We start from the raw sequence: 21,054 nt of genomic DNA, 5'->3' as shown, positions 1-21,054 counted from the left end.
AACGCTCTCCGACTCATTCGTACCCAGATAGACAGAGAATCCAAACACAGCGTGCAAACGTTTACTGTTTATTTTATGATGCTACTGTAACAACGCAACGTATTTGAAATATGCTTGTTTTAAGAAATAGCTATTGATTACGCTATAATTTTAACCAAAATATATTCACTCATTTTATTAGTACAATAATTCCAGATTAATCGCATTCTCTTTCGGGGAAAATAAGCAGCAATCTTCATGTGTATGGAATCAGATGTCGCCGCGGTGTTGCTGCAATGACATCGGATGACTTTTTTTATATACTAAAAAAATTCTTTTGCGTGCTTGCGCTAGTTAGATGATATGCCGAAGTATGTCTATCTGGGTAAGAGAATGATTTAAAAAACAAGTCATACACATCAGTTTTTCATTTCAGGACGCACGTTCATTAATAGTGCTGTTGCACTGGCCGTTGAATAGCCCGTGGGAGCTCGCGAATGCAGATGCTGCGCCTCGATGCATTTATTCATATGTGCAAAAAAAAGATAATGTCTGGTATGAAATGCAAATCGATCTGTATCGGTCATGTAGATAACATCGATGTATGATAATCATCCCTACTCCAGCTCGCTAATATCGGCGTCGGCGTCGACGGTGGCAGCGACGGCGGAGGCGGCGGAAACGACGGCGGCGACGGCGTCGGCGCTCGACGTTCGGCCGCTCGGAGGCGTCGGCCGTTTGACTGACGCGTTATCAGTAGTGGTACCGTCGTGAGCGCGAGCAGGTGAAGGCCTTCGTCGCGATAGCTCTGCCCGACGACCTGGTAAGCCTTGTGTTTTGACTGGCGCCCCTTCCCCCTTCTTTTGGGTCCCGCATCGACCGGCCAGACAGACGGTGCGCGGAAACCGCGCCGTAATTTTCACCATCCCTTTCTTCGCGCGATCACCGCGGGTGGCGACGGCGACGGACGTTTACAATGCTCATTTTGCGGCTGATAAAACGCATGAAGAGAATGGGCTCTCCAGCGAGATTCAAATAGAACCTCCGCGCGTGGACGGGAGGAGAGGAGGGGATCGAGTAGAATAGAATCGAATGGAGGTTCCGCGCGAGGAGAATGCGGCTTCTGGTGTTTAATAAATTCGTATTTCGGGAACGTGATCGTCTGACGGATTTGACGTTTCGTCTCGTCGATAGTCGCAAAACGCGATTCGATCTCGATCTCGATCGCGCTCGCAAAGTATTCGAGTGACTCGCTTCGTTATGATTTCGATAACGAACGCGATTAATTAATTCAAAAGATGGCGGTTTGTAATTACAAAGGTACATACGCACGTACGCACACGCACACACACACACACACACACGCACGCACACACACGCGCGCGCGCAACACGTACGTGCGCGCTCGCGCGCGTGGAATGCCCTAAATAATCAGAGAAACGAATCAAAGCAAATGATCTTGAGAAATTTTGATGTTTTGATTGTTCGTTTGCAAATCTCTCTCGAGCCCGCCACAGCTAATAATTCACCCATTGAAGAATCGGCGACAAGACAAAATAAAAAATGCTCATTGAAACGATTAACTGCAGATCGGCGTTGCTCGGTGAGAAAATTTTGCAGCACAATTCAGTGTAAGCGTTGTAAACAAATGCGCGGCCGAGATGCTTCGAAGGTTGGCGGAAGGTTAATTGGTCGACTTCACGGTTCGAACTATGTTTAGCGACAATCTCCTCCAAGAGGATGGTATTCTTCTATTTTTATCTTATCGTACGCCTCTCGCGCCGCGGTTATTTTCCTTCCTCTCTTTTCCTTTTTCTTTCATATTTTTCCTGGCAGTACCGATATCAATCTCTATCGGCCTATAATTGACTGACCGACTACTCTCTTCAACCCATCGCGCGATACTCGAAACGGTCGAATTACATGCAACACCCTGATCGTAATTCGATTCGTCGGGAAATTCGGCCGTTCTCTCTCTCTCTCTCTCTCTCTCCCTCTCTCTTCTTCTCTTTCTTCCCCCCCCCTCTTTCTCTCTCTCTTTCTGTTCGTTTACATTCTAAATCTTGGAAGAAAGAGGTGTTATCTTGCCGCACATATTACATGTACATGATACATTGTATTATTACAGACGTAGCTCTTTGGCGCGTGAAAATTGCATGCGGACGAAACATGGTCAGAGGACGCGCGCTGGAATTTTTCACGATTCTTGCGTCTCTCGCGAGAGCCAGCATCCGCCGTGATACTGCGACCGCGTCTTGTTGCCGATTCTCCTCCCGGTCGATCTAGCCGCGTCGCGAGGACGCGATAATTTGTACGCTCGACGGTGCTAAAAGCTTGTTTGCTGTGTGCCTATCGCCACGGCTGAGAATTGCATGAGCGCGCAACGGCAAACATTTGCACATGTACGCGCGTTCGTCGCCTACCTCATCCTCAGGAGGATGCAACACGTAATCGGAGTTCCGCGGCTAAAGGAAACTGCCGATAGCGAAACGTCATCGGTAAGCTGATAAACAAGTCTGCAAACAAGCTAAAAAATCCCCTCCCGGACGAGTCACGATGTGCAGCGGGAGATCTTTTCCTCGATCGAACGTACCGTCCCGCAAATCGATCGCTGCGATCGATCTCATCCTGTGTGCTCGGACTCCATTTGCCCGATGAACATCTCCCATCGCGGACCAGTGTACGTCGATGATACGCGCAAGCTCGAATTTCCACAAAAATAACAATGGCCACGAGCGGGCTTCGTCCGCCTGCGCCGCGGGTCAAAAGTTCACGCTAGCTCTCAAGCAATTTCATATATACAAGCTGCGATCCACCTCCGCCGACGCAGCCACCACCTCCACCGCTTCTACCGTCGCCGCCGCCGCCGCCGCCACCACCGCCGTCGTTGCCGCCGCCATCGTTGTTGCTGCTGCTGCTGCGTGCACCTGACAGACGTTGATGGAGATTGCGTCCTGTAAATTTCAGATTAATGATCGATGTATGTACTCGCACGTAATGTAAACTCGCACACACGACCGGCCATGCGCGAGAGTCGTCCGCGACCAACGACTCGGACGAGAAGATCGATACGCATCGCATCGCATCACGAAACCCCCGAAAATGCTCGTATTCTTGTGCGTGAAGTGCGGCACACGCACGCTCCGAATCCACAAAAAGAATGCTGAATCGATTCGCGCCCGCTCGCCCGCCCGCCCGCCCGCTCGCGCGCGTCAGCGAGAAAAGCTCGGCAAAAGCTCTCCCGGCGGCGAGGTTCTCGCTCGTGGCTGAGGCTGAAGCGCCGCGAGGGAGTCGCGAGGGTTTCGCGATGAGTAGAAACGCAAGGTTACGCCACATTATTATCCGGAATGTGTTCTCCCTTTACAGATGACCCCCGCCCTTAAAATGGGAACATAGGGTGCGCATGTACCGAGGGTCTTGACGTCCTCCCTCAAGCCCTGGCATACCTCCGACCACCGACGGGCAACGACCAATGAGCACGCTCGGGACAAGTACAAACTAACGTTAACGTGGACCGGAGGAGAAGTCACGTTAACGATCAGGACGAGTTTCGCAACTCGTCGATCTTATGCATTATCACTCGGCGACCGGTGGAGAACGTATCGGCGGCAATCAAGGGTATCGCCTAATCGTAATTAGCGAATCAATGTAACGCTCGTTGCACTCGCAAGCGAAGACAATCGTAGCTGGTTAGTTATCGAATTATATATATATTAAATATATATATATATATATATATATTATATATATTAAATAGATATATAAATATATATATGAATCTCTCTCTCTCTCTCTCTCTCTCTATATATATATATATGAACGAGCTGCAGATCGAAAATCACGATCTCCATTATTTGTTGAGCATGGATTATTATATATTGTTTAATTACTGATCGCCGGATCGATCAAATATACATATATCGACACACGAGTACCTTGCGAGCGATAGAAACGCTTCTGAAGTCAGAACGACGGAAGACATCTGAGAGTTCTCTGCATTCGAGATCTACAAAATTTTGAGGAGCGCCTGATACTTGGTCGACCTCGCGTCCGATGTCGAGATTCCAAAGTCTAACGATCGAGAATTCTATCAATCTATAAGCAAACTGTCCCACGTTCGAGCGTCTGATAATAAAAGAAGAATCGGAGAAGTTTTAGCCGCGCATCCAAGTTGAAACTTTGGGGTCCATACGTTCGGGAATCCAAGAATCCGCGGACATCTTGAGGATATAAAGAATGCAACGTTCAGAGGGACCGTGCTACATCTCCTACTGAAAGGTTCTCTAATAATAATACGGTCAGCGGAATCGACGATCGAACGATACAACATTGTTAGGGATCGGAAATAAAAATATCTCAGGGCTGCAGGGGAAACGCGGACGCGAATGTAAACAGCGTGTAGCAGGCGTAGCGAATATATAGCAGTCGGTGTACGATGATTATCGCCTGACTCGTATCGGGAAGTCTCAGCAAATATGAATCTCGAGGTGGAACTGATCGCCGGGGTGATTAAGGGTGGCCCACCCCCGGCACATTTGCCAGCACCGAGGCTTATCAAGATATTCATCGCTGGCGAGAGGAACGGTGAGTTTGAAATTTATAATTTCTATGAGATATATTTATATATTTTCATGAAGTATATATGTATTTTTTTTAAATATAAATATATATTTATATATATATATATATATATATATATATATATATATATATATTTATATTGTTTTAAGTATATATATGTTTAATATGTTTAATATATATAATATATATATTGTTGACACACCTGCTGTGTGCAGACAGAACTCTTCAAATTGAACGTAAAATTCCTTTACCGTTTCGCAAACCACAAAATTTTGTGTTATTAATTAAAGAAGGTTGGTAAATGATCGTTACGACGGATATTGCTGATGGCAATGTCTGCCGCTGTGTGTTTATATACCAGATCAAACTGAACAAAAAAGTCATCTATCATTTTGCAAAAAATCACGCAGATTTTTAAGTTATTAATCAAAAAAGACTGGTGCATCATCACGCACGATTTTAAAGATATAAATAGACTATAGTGTGGTATATTTAATATTTTTATGAAAAATTTTCGGTGGATTTGATGTATTGATGTGAAAAACCATTCAGAGAGTTTATTCGGGCGTGCGAGAGTTCATTAACGTTTGATTGAATTCGTTCGGCGATCGTGCCAACTAGACTTTCCGGAAGAGCGCAAACAGCTGCTGGAGGTGGTGGGTCCGGAATTGCAATCGATCTACGACGACATAGGGATCGAGGTCAGTTCGCGAATTCATTTGCCTTGATGATCGAACTCCGACACCACCTGCGACGAGTTGACTTTTGCGCAGGTGCTTCTAGTGGACATGCAATATGGTACCGGTGATGACCCGGACGTCAACCCACGTCTCGCGGAATACTTCTTGGAGGAGATAAGCGCGTGCCATCTGCATTCCAGGGGATGCTTCCTCTTGGTGAGAGATACGCGACACTCGCTCGGCTGATATACCGACTGTCGTGATATTTATTTTTCATCATCGCGTAATATAGCAACGACCTTATATATAACGACTTTATATCCTCTGACTACGAAATATTTTAACGGCTCGTGTCAGTTACCGCGAATACTGCCGCGCTACGAAGGCATTTGCAACTCGCGGTTCTCTTTTCCCTTTTCTTTTTCGTTCGTGTTACCAATGAGGTCATTTTTATCGCCACGTCACCCCCTTCTTCACCCTTTCGTCTACATTTGCAGTGTAACACGCGCTCGGAGGAACGACTCGTCCATTTGTTATCCTTTCAGCTGCTGGCGGGAACAACATACACCGCAGGATGGATACCCACGGAGTTGAAGAAAACAACTTTTCAAGCTCTTCACGCGCATTGTGCCATTCTCAAGGATTATTACGACCACAATGGGCAGTGTTACGTTTTGAAAGCAAGCAGGTAAAGCTGATGTTTGAAATATTACTCCTCTCCGGAAGCTCTTTATCTTCGATCCACTAATAAACGGACTTGTAAACAGTGTGGAAACAGCTCAGTGCGACTGGAAAAAGAATCAAGAACCGGAGTTGCGTCAGGCGCTGAAGACTGCCGCGGAAGCGGCGATCCTGGAGCAACCGGAGAACCAGGAACTGAGATACATACTGAAGAGCACGGCAGAACGACAGCTAGAGTACGGCCTAAGTGAGTGTCAACATTTAAGATTCACTGGAACTACGAAAATCACTCGAAATCCCATGTCTGCCAGATAGCCAAACTTGCAGGAACTTTAGTGCAGTGTCTGCTGTTAATTTTGTCGGCAGAAATCGTGCAGGATCTGCCGTTCTGTAACCATTTAAATATATTCAAATGGAATCCTGCTCCACTTCCGTCAATCTGCTGTAAAATTACACCAGCAGGCTCTGTCGACTGTGTTAAAATACAAATTTAACACAGACGGCTATGAATCTATCACGGTAGTCGAATCGAAACCACCGCCAATCTGCCAGCAACATACCGCTAACATTTTGGTTATTGGATCTTGTATCTTTCTTTTACCAAATATATATATATATATATTTTTTTTTTAATTTTGAAACTTTAGACGAGGATCGTGAATCGTTGTAACTCGAATATATGTAACAATCCGTGCACGTCACACTTCCGCAAGTTCGTAAATAAGTAACGAAATGCAAATCGGGATATTGGCGCTGCCACCGCCTTCATAGCCGTCAATATTTGATGAATTTCTGACATCGCGCTTGACATGGCCTATCGAGCCTTGTCCGCCAGAAGAGGATCCCTTCTAGGTCAGGCGTTGCGCGCTGCTTAAATTATTCTCCGTGTAGCGACGCGTTGCGGCTGTTCACCGGGAATATAACGCACTCGCCGCGTTATTGTGCGTTATAACAAAGAACAGAAAGACTAGAAATCGAAGCGCTTTGTGCTTTGTTCAGCGCCGCCTTCTCTTTCTCTGTCTGGAAATTTAATTGCCGCTCGCAACGGTTTATTCTTGCAATCAGTCAATCCGCTAGACAATCGTTCATGAATATTTCGCGCGTTAATTAATTAACGATTGATGCAAGTTCCCGACGTACAAGGTATTATACACGCTGCGAGTGTGTTAATAACGAGCTCTCCGACAACCTCACTATGCAGAGACAGAAGCACCAAGAGACACGTGTAACAGTACCGATAATTCCGCCTTGTTACATGTGTAATGATTACAACATCGGTGATAAATCGTCGACACGTTCCCGCCAGGTCTAGACCAGCAGGGCTTGGGAATAATGGCTGTGATCCGCGAGTGGACAGGCGGCGATGCGCCTACAAGTGCACCAGCGGCCATCGAACTCAAAGCTCGCATCGAATCGGTCCTACCTCACGACAACGTCTTGCGCTTGTCCGTGGAACACCGTAACGGCGGCATCGACGCCGACCACGACATCCACGAAGACTATCTCGGAAAATTCCGCCAACTGATACTGGATAGGCTCCAGCAGCTGGTGAACATGTCCGTCGAGGCCGACCCGGAGATAAAGAGCCGCAAGAAGATGGTTCAGGAGGTTTACGCCGAGAGTATGGCGCATTTCGCGCTTCTGCGACAACTGCCGTTGGCCGACGAGGGCGACGAGGCTGTGAAACGAGTCAAGCAACTTATCCTTGCAGGTGCGTTCCCGTTTTCAAAGACAGACTCGTGATCTCTCGTAAGAACGTGCAAAAATCCACAAAAATACTGTATCAATATTAAGCCCATTCTACAATTGCGTGAACGTGGTTGTAAGTGGTTGTAAATGATTACGACAACCAATCAGAGTAAAGCAATCAGTGAATAAAACATTCGGATTGGTTGACTCTTACGTTCACGACTACGCTTACGCAATTGTAGAATGGGCTTTAAAACTTAAAAACTTAAATATTAAATTTATTTATTCCTTGGTTATATACGAAACCCTATAATAATTTTTACTTTAAAATTCTTTCGGCGCGTATACTACAACACATTATATTCCCCAAAAAAGATTGAATTTATTGAGATATTATAGTAACATTTTAATAATACTAACACTTTAATTTTTACGTTATGTGGAGACTGAACGATTATATCCGTAACATACATCTCTGCAGGCAAGGAGCATAAGCACGGACCCATCTTGATCTGCGGGCCCAAGTCGTCCGGCAAGTCCTCCATTCTCGCGCGCATCTATCAGGATTCACCCGACTGGTTCGCGGCGCCGACGCTCCGCGTTGTCCGGCTCTGCGCTTCGACGCCACGTTCCGCCTACAGCCTGGAGCTCCTCCGCATCCTCTGCCAGCACGTCGGCTTCCTCGCCGGTGACAACGACGGTAACCTGCCGCGCGACGCCTCCTTCGATCCGCTCTATCTCAACAACTGGTTCAGTCTCATTATGCGCCGCATCGAGGAACATCCGTTGCCGGAACAGCTGGTCATTCTGTTCGACGATCTCCATCGCTTCCATCCGCTCGAGTGCGACATTGTCGCTGCCCTGTCGTGGTTACCGCTCACGCTTCCCGCCGGCGTTCACTTCATCGCGACAACCGCGTTGCCGCCCGAAGGGATGCGCCTCACGCCGCTTCAGAAGGATCGTCTGCGCGCCACCGATGTTCTCGTCGAACTCGTTGGGCGCACGTGCGTGTCACCGCGCGTCGATGCGACCCTGGAACAGCTGGAAAGTCTGATCGGACTCGACGCGGCCACGCGAGTCGCCTCGATTCTCGCTTGCACCGAGTACGGCCTGTCGGAGACGGAGATACTCGAGCTGATCATGCCGACCGGCGGCGAAGGGCCGTTACTCTTAGAGGAGAGCCACTTCAACTTTGCAACCTGGTGTCTAGTCAGAAGAACATTCGCGCCGTGGCTTAGAGTAAGCTTTCGATACCGTGTAGGACGCGTAGTATTAAGTTACTGTCAAAGGTATTGTCGTGTTTGTCAAACAAAATAGAAAACCAAATTATCTAATTTCGAAGGATTAATCATTTTTTCAAATAAAATGAACAACGTTAACTCGGTACTTTTTTAGGTATTCAACGAGGATTTCCTATTTTACTTTGAATACCTAAACTTCCTATGAGAATTTAATAGAAAAATGACAAATTTTTTGCACTAATCTGATAAATTGAGCAGCTGATCAGGCTCAGGCTTTTGATTTCATCATCTATCCATGGTAAATTCTCGTATTATCTTTCAGCTTTACAAACTATTCTTCTAGGTGCGAGTGATGAGCGGTCGACTGCTGTTCTCCTGGCGCGGACAATGTCGCGAGATTGCTCTCAGGAAGTACCTCTCGAATCAGGATACTTCCCGCGGCTACTACACAGAGTTGGCAAGCCTCTTCTTCTCCGAGGACGCCGACGACAATTCCGAAAAGTCGGAGAATCCAGCGACTTCCTCGGCGCCCGCCAAGGAAACGCCGTTTCAAAGCGCGCCACAGAGCCAAGACATCACATATACGCTGCGGCACGTCGAGGAGGCGTGGCTACACCTTTTGCGCGCTTCCGACGTCGATAAACTGAAGAAACTCGCCGTCTGCGCTTTCGATTTCCTACTTGCAGCCGTACAGATGATCTCCGTGAGCTACCTCCGTTGTGTCCTCGAGCATGCGAGACGATACCTCCTCGAGCGTGACCTGGAGCTCGTATATTATGCCGTGAGAAAGTCCAGCGATGTTCTCACCAGAGATCCGCTTCAACTCGCGGCGCAGCTCATCTGCTGGTTAAGGCCGGTCGCCGAGGATGGCGGCGACCTCGTAAGTTTCTTCTGTCTTCTATCGATAAGATGAGTGATTTCCACACCGTAACGCCGTAGATAGGAAAAATCTCATTCAACTCGCTTCTTCAAGGTTAGTAGAATGGTCATGGCGGCTATGGCTTGGTGCGACGGTTACACCGCCCCTTTGCTCGTGCCCTTGAATGGGTGGCTGCAGCCACCTCTACCGCTGCAGATCCGAGCGCTTACATGTCCTCAGGGGGTCAAGTTGATCGAAGCAGCACCATCTGGCCAGCACGTCGTCGTCGTGCCACCACAAGGTGATGCACAGCTATGGCACGTCATGTCTGGTCAACTCGTCCATACGTTTAAAGGTAGGAGGACAGCGAGAGATGTGGCTTAATAGTGAGTTGATGTCATTTCCGGGATATCTTTCCTCTTTATTTCAACTTGTTTCTACGCGTCTGCCCTTCACGGAGACTAACAGCATAAATTGATAACTGTTATTAATTAATGCCTTTCTTTCCTTCTTATTTCAGGACACTCTAGTCCGATCTCATGTTTAGCTGTCACACATCAATCACAATATCTGCTAACTGGCTCCGAGGACACCTCCATTATCGTCTGGGACATGAAAGACCTCGTCATGAAACGTCGGATTTGCGAGCACATCGCGCCTATCCTCACTTTAACTACAGCTCTCAACAACTCGGTTATCGTGAGCGGTGGTGAGGATTCCAGAATTATCGCCACTAGTTTGCTCACCGGCGAGGTTCTGATGAAAGTTGATCATCATCGTGGCCCCGTCACCACTATTCGCGTCAATTCAGCCGGGGAGGTCCTGGTTTCCGGATCGGCCGACGGCACGGTTTGTCTCTGGTCCTTGGAGAGCTTCATCCTTCTCAACAGCATTGTTCTTCCATCTCCAGTGGCCATGTTAGATGTGTCCGCTGACTCGGTTTTCCTTCTGGCTGCTTGCGAGGACCAAAAGCTTTATCTGAGGTCTTTGGCTACGGGCACGGAGATCCATACGCTCAGAGGTCATCAAGGGCCAGTTAAAAGCCTCTGTTTGGCGAAGGATTGCAGAAGAGCTATTGCAGGAGGCACCGAAGGCAGAGTATCCGTGTTCGATATGCACAGCGGAAGATTGATTAAAACCTTGCCCGCTAACCCGTCAACGAGCGTCACTTCAGTTAAAGTGAGTAAACGTAATGGTGATTTTGTCGTGTTTCCTTGTTTATTCTATACCTAATAATATATAATATATAATATATTCATTTCGTACAGGTAACTGAGAAAGACGACTTTCTGATAACCGGCGGAGGAGGTCGTGTGACTTACTGGAGTTTCCGCGGTGAGGAACCACCGCCGAAACCGCAGAAACCCGGCAAACAGGACTCCCTGCAACCGCACACCGCGCCGATATCTTGCTTGGACATCTCCAGGGATGGTGCAATGGCGGTCACCGGTGGCGTCGATTCTCTAGTCAATCTCTGGCAGCTCAACACTCACGAATTGTTGTCTACCTTGGAGGGACACATCGCCAGCATCACGTGCATCGCATTTTCCGCGTCAGGACTCTTCGTTGCATCTGGCACATATTTTTATGAAACTATAACTGGTCTTAGCACTTTTAATACATCAATTGATAATGACCTGAGAATTTGTATATATTTACCTAGGATCTGAAGACAAGACTGTACGTGTATGGGGGTTGACTCTGGGCCTCGTCGTGGCTACTTTCAGACACCAAGCGCCGGTAACTGCTGTCACTGCTATGCTAGATGGGAGAAGAGTGGTCAGTTCAGATCGGGCTGGTACCATTAGAGTCTGGGCAGCAGACAGTGGCACACTGATACAATCTGTTTGCGGACCCGGGCGATGCTTTGCTGTCGCGTCTGATATGAGGTAATGTATAAGGAAAGAATTCATAGTAAAAATATAAAGATATAATTTTTCCTTTCTGATCTACTTGGACTTGGACTTGGACTCTCATCTCCTTTTTTGCATTTCTATTCATCTTTAGCTCTAATCACTATTTCAAGACCCATTTGTACTAACGCCTCCTCCCAGCTCAACCAATCCATCACTCCAGATATGCGGTATGCGGATCTGGCGATAACCAGGTGCGCATAATTAGTTTGGGCGCTGGTCCCGAGGAGAAACATCAAGTGTCGCACTCGCAAGACATCACGTGCTTAGTGGCAACGCCGGATTCTCAGTACCTGATCACCGGCTCCCGTGATATGAGCCTGAAGGTGTGGCAGTTGGCTGGTGGTAAACTTTCCCAGGTCTTGGTCGGCCACACTGACCATGTGACTTGCGTCGCGGTTGCGGTAATCGACAAGTCCATAGTGGTGTCTGGTTCTCGGGACGCTAACTTGATCGTTTGGGACATCAACACTGGCGCCGACTTGCACACTCTCACGGGTCACCTGGGTTACGTGATCTGTGTGCGACTCTCGGGCGACGGCACTCTGGCTGCTTCAGGAAGCGAGGACAAGAGCCTCATTGTCTGGGACACCAAAAAAGGCACTTCACTCAGCTCCATTATGCTACATGTGCCGGTCTTGGGTGTCGAGATATCCACTGATTGTTCTAGAATGGCAGTGCACCTGTTGGAACACAAGTGCATGCCTATTCTCTGTCTGCACAATACACCCGCGCAATATGTCAAACTGCCACCGTACGTGGCACCGCGGGACCTGAGGCCACCAGGACCGAAGCGACCCGCTAGGCGATTGCTGAAGAAGGAGGTGTCCTTAGATACTTATACTTGGCAGCGAAAGTATGGACATCTTACGTCAGGTAATCAATCGTCTTTGTAGAATTTAAATTACTTGGCGATTATCCATCTTATCACATCTATTAGATTTAATTCATGTAATATGATATTACTATAATTATTTCATGTATACTTCAGGTATTATAGTCTCAAGCGTTGAGGAGCGTCTGAAACGTCGCTTCAGTGTAAGCGCATCAATGGAAGAAATCAGCAAGGCGGACTTGAGCGGCTCGCAAACTGGGCTGGGTCCTGAGCAAGCCGCTTTAGCGCAGTCCCAACACTTTGACCAATTGGAAGCGCTTTGGAACAAGCAATCTCCGCCGCCAAGACCACGAGGCCTAGCACGAACGTTGACGAAACAAAGCTCGCTTCAAGCTACTCGAATATCCGATTCTGAAGAGGGTAAGTGTGTACTTTATCACCATATTTAGTTGCTTAGTAAATAGATAATATAATTATCTGCTGGGGTCACGTAGATAAAAAAAATGGCTTATTTTTTATAATATAAAAACACGAATATTTTAAAAATAATAGAACATGGTATTGCAGATGTACCAGATTAAATGGCAGAATACTTTCCATCGCCGATTCTCGGCTGATCGTCAAATATATTTAAGCTACAAAATGTCCTTCCATGTCATTCGATGCAATAAATAAAGATACCAGAGGTATTAGACTAGCAACAACATGCAAGTCTTCTTTCATTATCTCAGCGATTTCACAGTAGCTTATTTATCGATCAAAGGTTCCAGGCTTGTTGACCTTTCTATATTTATTTTACTTTTTATTATCTATCGCTTTAATATTAGTTAAATGTTTCATGCTATTTATACAATATCGGTATTTGTTATATTATACATAATTTTTTTGTGTTATTCATCTTATATATATTGCATTATGCTTTATACATTATTCCATGCAGCTAAGATCTTGCAGTAATATTGCTGCAACGTTGCAGCAATGTTAAAAGTTGCAGCAGTGTTGCTGCAATGTTGCTGCAAGATATGTACATGTATGGGTATGTATATATTAACATTATTATATTATTTATCCTCCAATATTACTATTAACTCTTTGCGTGTATGTGTACACTTTGATAATATTCTGCGACAATCTTCCACGCTTTCGGCGTCATGAAGCCCTTGGGAGGATCCTCGCCATTTCTGGCCAAGCCTAGTATGAAAAGAAAATAATATTAGTACTGAAAACAGCATATAGAGGCGTAAAGCATGATAAGAATAAAAAGGCATTTACCACGCATTTTGGTACCAGAAATGAAGACAAAGTCTTGTCTTCGTTCAGCTTCGAAAAAGGACATACTCTCCGTCCTGGTGTCGTAAGCGGCCACTTTAAAGGGAAGGATCTCGAGACTTTGCAAACCTGGTGCCATTGAAAGGACACGTGCACCATGAGTGCTGTCATAAAGGTTGCCATCCGGTGTAGCGGATTTATCAGGATGAGGAACGCCTGCGGGATCTCTGCCGACGATGTAAAAGTTCGCACCGGCTATCATACGGCTTTTGGCGTGCCATTGCACCTGAAATTAGTATATTTATTACATATTTATTATATATATTATTTTATTTATTTATTTATTTATATGTAAAGCTTTTATATAAAAAACGACTGACAAATATTACCTCCGTAGGGCCGGCATAACACATAGGACTAGGAAAAATAGCGAGAATAGTGTCTTCGTGCAGGACACCTTCCTCAAGAACAGCTTCATGCTGACGTATCCTAACGGGCAATGGAACATCATCATCTTTGGTCCAACCACCGAGGGGATGAAGGAGAAGCACCGGCTTTTTGAAGCCATGCTCCTCGAGGAGACGTTTCCTGGTATCCTGAAATATACAAAGAAGATTATCTGATTCTATGCAATTAATAGACAAGTTCTCGCAAAGTATCTTGTGCAACAAGAGCGGCACTGAACCTGCATCAGTAATGCATGTCCGTTGTGTATCGGATTTCGCAGCTGAAAAGCAAAAACTGCGTCGGCGCCCATCTCCACACACTTGGCCCTAATTTCATTAGGCGTCATCCTGTAACGATCCAGACCGTCGTTCCAGCGAATCCTCTCGAGGACTTCCAAATCACCGCCGACCAACCAATCGCCAGATTCCAAGACCATCTTTACGTAAGGATGTCGGGGATCGTTCGTGCCGAATTGGCGGCAGCAACGTTCCTCTTTACGATGATAGTAAAATTCTGGTTTGCGCAAAACCGCCAGATCTCTGCCCTGATATCTGAGAACGAGCGTGTCCAAATTAGAACATCGCTCTTTATCGTCGGCATTCACGGCGAGAACGATAGGGATTGATTGATTGATTTGAGCACCGTTCTCGTATAGACAATTGAAGTGCAGCGTCTGTGTAAGAACAGAAGGTGTATTCGAGATGTTTGTGTGATACTTCTTACTCAATAAACACTGAGTAACACTACATCAATGTTATAATTTCCCACTCAACGATGTAACGGTTGGGTAAACGCATATTTTATCGCACTTATATTATTGAGTGGGAAATTATAACATCAACGTAACGTTATTATTAGTTGGTGTTTACTGGGTAAAGCTATAATCTTGTAAATCAGACGAAGCTATCCAGTCTTGAATCTTACTTGAAGGTACTCATTTTCTCTCATGAATCCTTTCAGAGGCGCCGCCCACCCCTCCGCGAGAACCTGCAGCCACTGTACGTCCACCTCGCCGATTTCCAAAGCCGGACAAGCCGTGATTTCTCTGCGAACGTCCGCCAGCCGATCGTCGCTCACGAAGAGCTCAAGAGGCTGCCCGACACCGCAAGATTCCGGTATAATTCGTTTACATTGGAGAAAGTCAATGACGCGCTCAGTGGATTGCTGTACGCTCATGTTTTCCGTGTTGACAACGAGGTCGGGCTCGGACGGCACATCGTATTTCTGATCGATACCGGTGAAGCCCTTGATAATACCCTGACGTGCCTTCTTGTAGAGTCCTTTGACATCGCGACTTTCGCACACCTGGAGCGACGCCTTGACGAACACCTCGAAAAAGGGCAAATCGGCGTTCTCGTGGATCTCGCGAGCCATTTGTCGGTCCGCCGCGAATGGCGACACGAAGCTGCAGAGGGCGATGACGCCGGCGTCGGCGAAGAGTCGCGCGACCTCGGCGACGCGACGTACATTTTCTTCGCGGTCTTCCTTGCTGAAGCCGAGATTACGGTTCAGACCGGTGCGTATATTGTCGCCGTCTAGACTGTACGCGGGAATTCCCTGTTCGAACAACCGGGAGAGACTTGTTGAGAGGACGCGCAGCAGTTAGAATGACAAGGAACGAAGTCAATAGCGTCGTTGCAACTTACCCGAGAGACGAGATACTCCTCGAGTTGGAAAGAGATGGAGGTCTTCCCGGCGCCAGACAACCCGGTCATCCAGATCGTGCATCCGCGAAATCCTCCAACAGAGCCGATCGCCTGACCCCGTTTCTTCCTGGACACATGATGTGCCTGTGACGTCACGTTCGTCGCTATCTTTTGCCCCTGCATCCAAGCGTGTTACTCGCTTAACGTTAGCTTACTAAATTATCCGTTATTCTTGCGACGCAGTGAAACACAAACTAACTGTGGTATCTCATTTCATTCCCGTTCGCGCATCCTGTATACGAATATTATCGCCATCGCAAGATTTTATATTTTGCTATCTCACCTCTCTCGGCGTGCTCGAAATTTCCACAATTGGTCGTGCGAAAATCCCCATTTCCGTTCAGTTCGGTTCTCAACTTATCAGCGAACTTCCTCTTGTTGCGATAAGATTAACTGTCGTCGTGCAATTAGAATACACCTATACGCTATAACATCTATCTTGATTATTCCGCGATATAGAAAAAAAGAGAAAATTGTTATATTAATGTTTATATTTGTCGTATTTGTTATATTAACTGTTATATTAATGACATTAATTGTTATATTAATCTTTTTGTATCAACCCTTCGTGTTGTAGTTGATGGATCAACGTGCGAACAGACGGAGCGCGCGACGAATTACGGAGAACTGATCTTTCGTGCGAAGTTAAACTCGAGAAAGTACGACGAAAGTTACTTTCATCGCTGAAAATATACCGGAAGAATTCGAACCTGCTGTGACGAGAGCGCGCGTTCGCGCTTACATATGGATAAATATTTAAATTCCACTTACAAGTACTCCGATAATTCCAGCACTTATGTCGTACATCATCAAGATTACGCGGAACGCGTACGTATAACGCCAGTGAAATAATAAATTTTCTATCTTATCGTTATTCTTAATAATACGATGAGATTTATCTTTTGTTACTTTCATTGTAATGCTTTTCCGCCACGTAGATATCTTCGACACGCATCGATGTAAAAGGATATTCAAAACCAAACGATTTGAGTTCAAAATTCCGACCAGTCACGCTTCGTACGATAAATTCGTGTGTATTCGCGATATCTCGCAGCAACTTTAAGAAGCTCAGGTTTCAAACGAACGCGCGTGACCTCGAGAAAATATATCGTCATGTGTCTGGGACATATTTCATCATTTGTGGCACAATTAATCATTTGTAGATTCAATAAATTCCTATTCGTAATCTTATCGATTTGCCTCGTTACTTAATAATGGTCTTTCTCTCTCTCTACACCTTTGCTCGCTTCATATTCTTATCTTCGTACAATAAATTAAGTTTAAACATAGTAAATTTATCATATCAAGTTCTTTCTTCTCGGAAACTGATGTCCTCAATCACAATTTTATTTATCAGAGAGATTCCTCTTTGAGTTAATTATTTTATTAAGAGGCTCAGAGCCTCTTAATCTTATATGAGGTGAATATTATCTACAGAGTAGATAATATTCACTAAACGCAGTGAACGACGTGTCGAACAGTGTTGAACATTAATAAATTAAAATTTTAGTTGACTAAAATGATCGGCAAATCAATAATCAAAATTAATTAATCGCCAAAGTTTTATCTGATTAACTATACATGATTAATAATTAATTTTATCAATCGATTAAATTACATTTGTGATTACTAATAGGATAACTAATAAATTAACTAATAAATTTCGTCTACTGATTTGGCGATTATATTGTAGTCAACTTCAATCTTTTAATATCTAACATCGCTATCAAGAATATCTTGAAAATAAATCATGTTCAAACGTTTTAATAAATTAAATTTTAAAGTTTATTATATTAAAACTTAAAAATTAATACTATTAAACTATTTTTTAATTTTCTTATTTAACTATTATCTTTAAAATTAAAACTATTTTTTAATTTTTTTATTTAACTGTTGTCTTTAAAATTAAAACTATTAAAAATTTAATTTTTTTAAGCGTTTGAATATACAGGATGTCCGTCCATAAATGTCCGAGCAAATATCTCGTAACTGGTTGAAGTTACAAGAAAGTTTAATAAGCGAAATTTACATGACTCTTAGCTACAAAATGTATATAAAAACTTTTTTTTACTCATAACCTTTTCGAGTTATGAAAGTCAACGTAGTTTTTTTAAATGGATATCTATAATTTTTTTGCATATTTATACGGTAGGAGTCAATCAAAATCATATTCAATAAAAAATTGCTAGTATGCATCGTTTACGAGATAATCAGCATGTTAAGTTTTAAAGTAATAAATTTTATTATGAATATTTTTGAATGTTAAATAGGTTGGAATGTAAAACAGGTTGAGAAAGTAAAAAATGTTTTTTCATGAAACATTTATTAACACATAAGATTACGACATAAGATCACTAGAGCTGTTAAAAGTATTACAATAGATATGCTGCAGTTAACAATGAGAAATATAAGACGCGTTGAATGCTGTATCGATCGTGATGGTAAAAATTTCGAACAATTTATGTGTTAGTAAATGTTTCATAAAAAAACATTATTTACTTTCTCAAACTGTTTTACATTCCAACCTATTAAACATTCAAAAATATTCATAATACAATTTATTATTTTAAAACTTAACATGGCGATTATCTCGTAAACGATGCATACTAGCAATTTTTTACTGAATATGATTTTGATTGCAAATTACTCCTATTGTATAAATATGTAAAAAAAATTATAGGTATCCATTTAAAAAAACTACGTTAACCTTCATAATTCGAAAAGATCACGAGTTAAAAAAAAATTTTACATGCATTTTGTAGCTGACTAAGAGCCATGTAAATTTCGCTTTCTTGTAACTATAACCAGTTACAAGATATTTGCTCGGACATTTATGGACGGACACCCTGTATACATAAAATTACTTGAAGCAAAAATAAATGCTTAGAGAAGAGGGGGGCACAGAGGACCAGGGAGGCACAGAGCCACCGCTTATAAAACAGATAAACAAACGTCATCCGTTTGAAAATGAAGAAATTACAATAAACAGACAACCGCTAATAGTGTAATGACAGTAGGCCATGTAAGCAAACCTCATAAAGAAAGTTGTAACAAAAAAACTGCAAAAGGATCACTTTTGAAAGTACGCTTGTGTTAAAATATAATATTAATATGTTCGTATAAAGTAATGACATAGTATTATTATTGTGAAATTAAATTTCACAAACGTATCTATGTATCCACAATACGTTAAAGAAACGTATATTTCACAAACGTATCCACAATACATTAAAGAAGTTATGTGTATATTTACATTATTTTTACATTGTCATATAGACATAAATATGTGTATTTTATTGTAAAGTGTGTGTTTGGAGCACAGAGGTCCGGGATCGTTGGGGCACATATATTAATATATATATTAATTATAATAAATAAATATTTTTTCGTTATTATATAATAAATATATTGTTCTTATTATGTACCTATTAATTAAAAATGAAGGAAGAAATGCCAATAAAACATTGTTTTTTTCACTTCATATGTTGCTTTCACGCACACACACACATATATATACATATATGTGTATCTGGAAATGATAAGCTTATGTTTATTACTCTGTTTCTACTTATATGTTTGATAGGCAAAATATTATCATACATATATAGAAAATCATACATGGTCCTCTGTGCTTCGTGCTTGGGGTACAGAGGATTATTGTTCTTTCCAACAATTTTAATGTTTAAAATAAAATCTCTTACAGTTATTAAACTAACACTTTGTCTGCGTATGCATAACCCTTGTAGATATATTCTGAGCAACTTTAAGCCATTTCCTATAACTGATAAATTTTTTATTAACCTTAGAATGTTAAGTGGTCCTTTGTGCCCCGCTCTCCCCTATATGTTGCACACGTCTTTTTAGATGCCCTTTTTAGTGTTGGAAATAGATGTCACTGTGATTGTAAACTCACAAAATATCTCACTGGATAGAGCGAAACGCGCGGTGTCACGAGGAAATTGAAAAAATGCTGAAACTGATTCTCAACGACATGTGAATGCAGATGACACTGGCTCGCTGCATACTGCGCTCTTCCATTATATCATCACGGGATTTAGTTCGGGTGGGTGAAGGGAAGTGGCGAAGAGAAGGCAGATATACATAAATTGCCAATATATAAAAGATATCGGCGACGTTTGACACGATTATTCCCAGCGCAAGTAATTTGCTGGTAAAAGGTCGAAAGAAAAAATCGAGATCAAGAGAGAACGATGACTTCGATGAAAAGGGAAGGAGAAAATGACCGACAATGACATGAGAAAGCGAGTGAAAAGACGGGAAGAAACGTAACGAGATGAGGAAAAATAGCGCCTGCCACTACGAGAAACTGTTCGAGAGTATTGAACGCGGATCCCTGCTTAAAAAAATTTGATAGAGCTACACATAAAACATCAATATAACAGAAGCGTATTTTGGCTAATAAATATCAGATCTATTATCTGATATTTTAGAAAAATTTTCTATACGAATGTATTATAGACTATTGTTTCAATTGGAACATATATGTTTAGATGAATATTCAGTCGTTTACAGATAATTAATCATAAAGTATAATTAAAAACGAAAGAAATAAATTTATAATTCGAGTTATATGGAAAAGTATGTACATTCGCGCAGATAAATATTAAATATAGCTTACTGAACGATTAAATATTTGTCTGAAAATACTCATGGTCTATCACAAATAATTTTAATTACGAGTCTATTTTTTCATTTCTAATCATATCTTATAAATAGGCGTTTCTAAACGATCAAATATTTATCTAAACATATATACTTCTCAATTGAAACAATAGTCTGTGATAAATTATAAGAAACTTGTTTAATATGTCAGACGTTTTTCAAATAATAGAGAACATGATTTAATTATATTGATTTATTACATATAACTCTATCGGACTTTTTAAATAATGTTGTCTGTCTGACCTTTCGCGAACAGGGTTGAAATCGATATAACTTGTGGCAATCTCGATTTCCAACACATGCACAAAGAAAGATCTTATGTCTTATATTGCGTTTCGTTATTCCACGAACGAACTTTGCATAACTGCACGCATATCAGTTTTCACGTCGTAGCATGTAATCATCCACACTTTCGCTGTCGGACTATTTTGACTTGGCGCGTTATCCTTTCTCGTAGAAACAGAAGAACGTAAACATAAGAAAGCTAGTGC

The 21,054-nt window shown here is 43.1% G+C and overlaps 2 protein-coding genes across 16 annotated transcripts; one reads left to right on the top strand and one right to left on the bottom strand.

The window, feature by feature from the left end:
* Positions 1 to 636: 636 nt before the first annotated feature.
* Positions 637 to 13,162, top strand: LOC116848704 (NACHT domain- and WD repeat-containing protein 1). 4 transcript variants are annotated; one of them, XM_032825045.1, is made up of 17 exons: positions 637 to 802; positions 3,346 to 4,257; positions 4,340 to 4,563; positions 5,182 to 5,261; positions 5,334 to 5,456; positions 5,738 to 5,928; positions 6,008 to 6,168; positions 7,228 to 7,632; positions 8,092 to 8,849; positions 9,195 to 9,731; positions 9,825 to 10,065; positions 10,231 to 10,889; positions 10,979 to 11,285; positions 11,374 to 11,599; positions 11,787 to 12,499; positions 12,615 to 12,878; positions 13,026 to 13,162. In XM_032825045.1, the coding sequence occupies exons 3-17, from the start codon at positions 4,455 to 4,457 to the stop codon at positions 13,037 to 13,039; spliced, it is 4,788 nt and encodes a 1,595-aa protein (XP_032680936.1). In that variant the 5' UTR covers positions 637 to 802; positions 3,346 to 4,257; positions 4,340 to 4,454; the 3' UTR covers positions 13,040 to 13,162. The 4 variants fall into 4 exon arrangements, with proteins under 4 accessions (XP_032680936.1, XP_032680937.1, XP_032680938.1 ...); XM_032825044.1 differs by adding an exon at positions 2,108 to 2,959 and having other exon boundaries at positions 641 to 802; positions 3,346 to 4,563; XM_032825046.1 differs by having other exon boundaries at positions 3,346 to 4,563; positions 5,786 to 5,928.
* Positions 13,049 to 19,912, bottom strand: LOC116848706 (bifunctional 3'-phosphoadenosine 5'-phosphosulfate synthase-like). 12 transcript variants are annotated; one of them, XM_032825055.1, is made up of 8 exons: positions 19,794 to 19,912; positions 16,164 to 16,314; positions 15,821 to 15,997; positions 15,099 to 15,731; positions 14,413 to 14,847; positions 14,117 to 14,323; positions 13,731 to 14,013; positions 13,049 to 13,649 (listed from the first exon to the last, which is right to left on the bottom strand). In XM_032825055.1, exons 2-8 carry the CDS (start codon positions 16,212 to 16,214, stop codon positions 13,543 to 13,545), a joined length of 1,893 nt encoding a protein of 630 aa, XP_032680946.1. In that variant the 5' UTR covers positions 16,215 to 16,314; positions 19,794 to 19,912; the 3' UTR covers positions 13,049 to 13,542. The 12 variants fall into 12 exon arrangements, with proteins under 12 accessions (XP_032680946.1, XP_032680954.1, XP_032680945.1 ...); XM_032825063.1 differs by having other exon boundaries at positions 16,164 to 16,305; positions 19,794 to 19,905; XM_032825054.1 differs by having other exon boundaries at positions 16,164 to 16,318; positions 19,794 to 19,902.
* Positions 19,913 to 21,054: the final 1,142 nt, after the last annotated feature.

This window comes from Odontomachus brunneus, unplaced genomic scaffold (assembly GCF_010583005.1).
Source record: "Odontomachus brunneus isolate Ranch 3 - 2012 unplaced genomic scaffold, Obru_v1 Obru_scaffold_097, whole genome shotgun sequence".
In the NCBI taxonomy this organism is placed as follows: Eukaryota; Metazoa; Arthropoda; class Insecta; order Hymenoptera; family Formicidae; genus Odontomachus; species Odontomachus brunneus.
Note: the sequence above shows the minus strand (reverse complement) of the source record. Positions and strands in the feature narration are given on the sequence as shown.

What these genes read in the sequence shown, in the direction of transcription:
- LOC116848704 (XM_032825045.1), top strand. Translation starts at nt 4,455, where the DNA reads ATGAATCTCGAGGTGGAACTGATCGCCGGGGTGATTAAGGGTGGCCCA. An exon ending in CCAGGGGATGCTTCCTCTTG is followed by an intron (nt 5,457 to 5,737) that starts GTGAGAGATACG and finishes CTACATTTGCAG; the next exon opens with TGTAACACGCGCTCGGAGGA. An exon ending in CAAGCAACTTATCCTTGCAG is followed by an intron (nt 7,633 to 8,091) that starts GTGCGTTCCCGT and finishes ACATCTCTGCAG; the next exon opens with GCAAGGAGCATAAGCACGGA.
- LOC116848706 (XM_032825055.1), bottom strand. Translation starts at nt 16,214, where the DNA reads ATGGGGATTTTCGCACGACCAATTGTGGAAATTTCGAGCACGCCGAGA. An exon ending in AGGAGTATCTCGTCTCTCGG is followed by an intron (nt 15,732 to 15,820) that starts GTAAGTTGCAAC and finishes TTGTTCGAACAG; the next exon opens with GGAATTCCCGCGTACAGTCT. An exon ending in GACATGCATTACTGATGCAG is followed by an intron (nt 14,324 to 14,412) that starts GTTCAGTGCCGC and finishes TGTATATTTCAG; the next exon opens with GATACCAGGAAACGTCTCCT.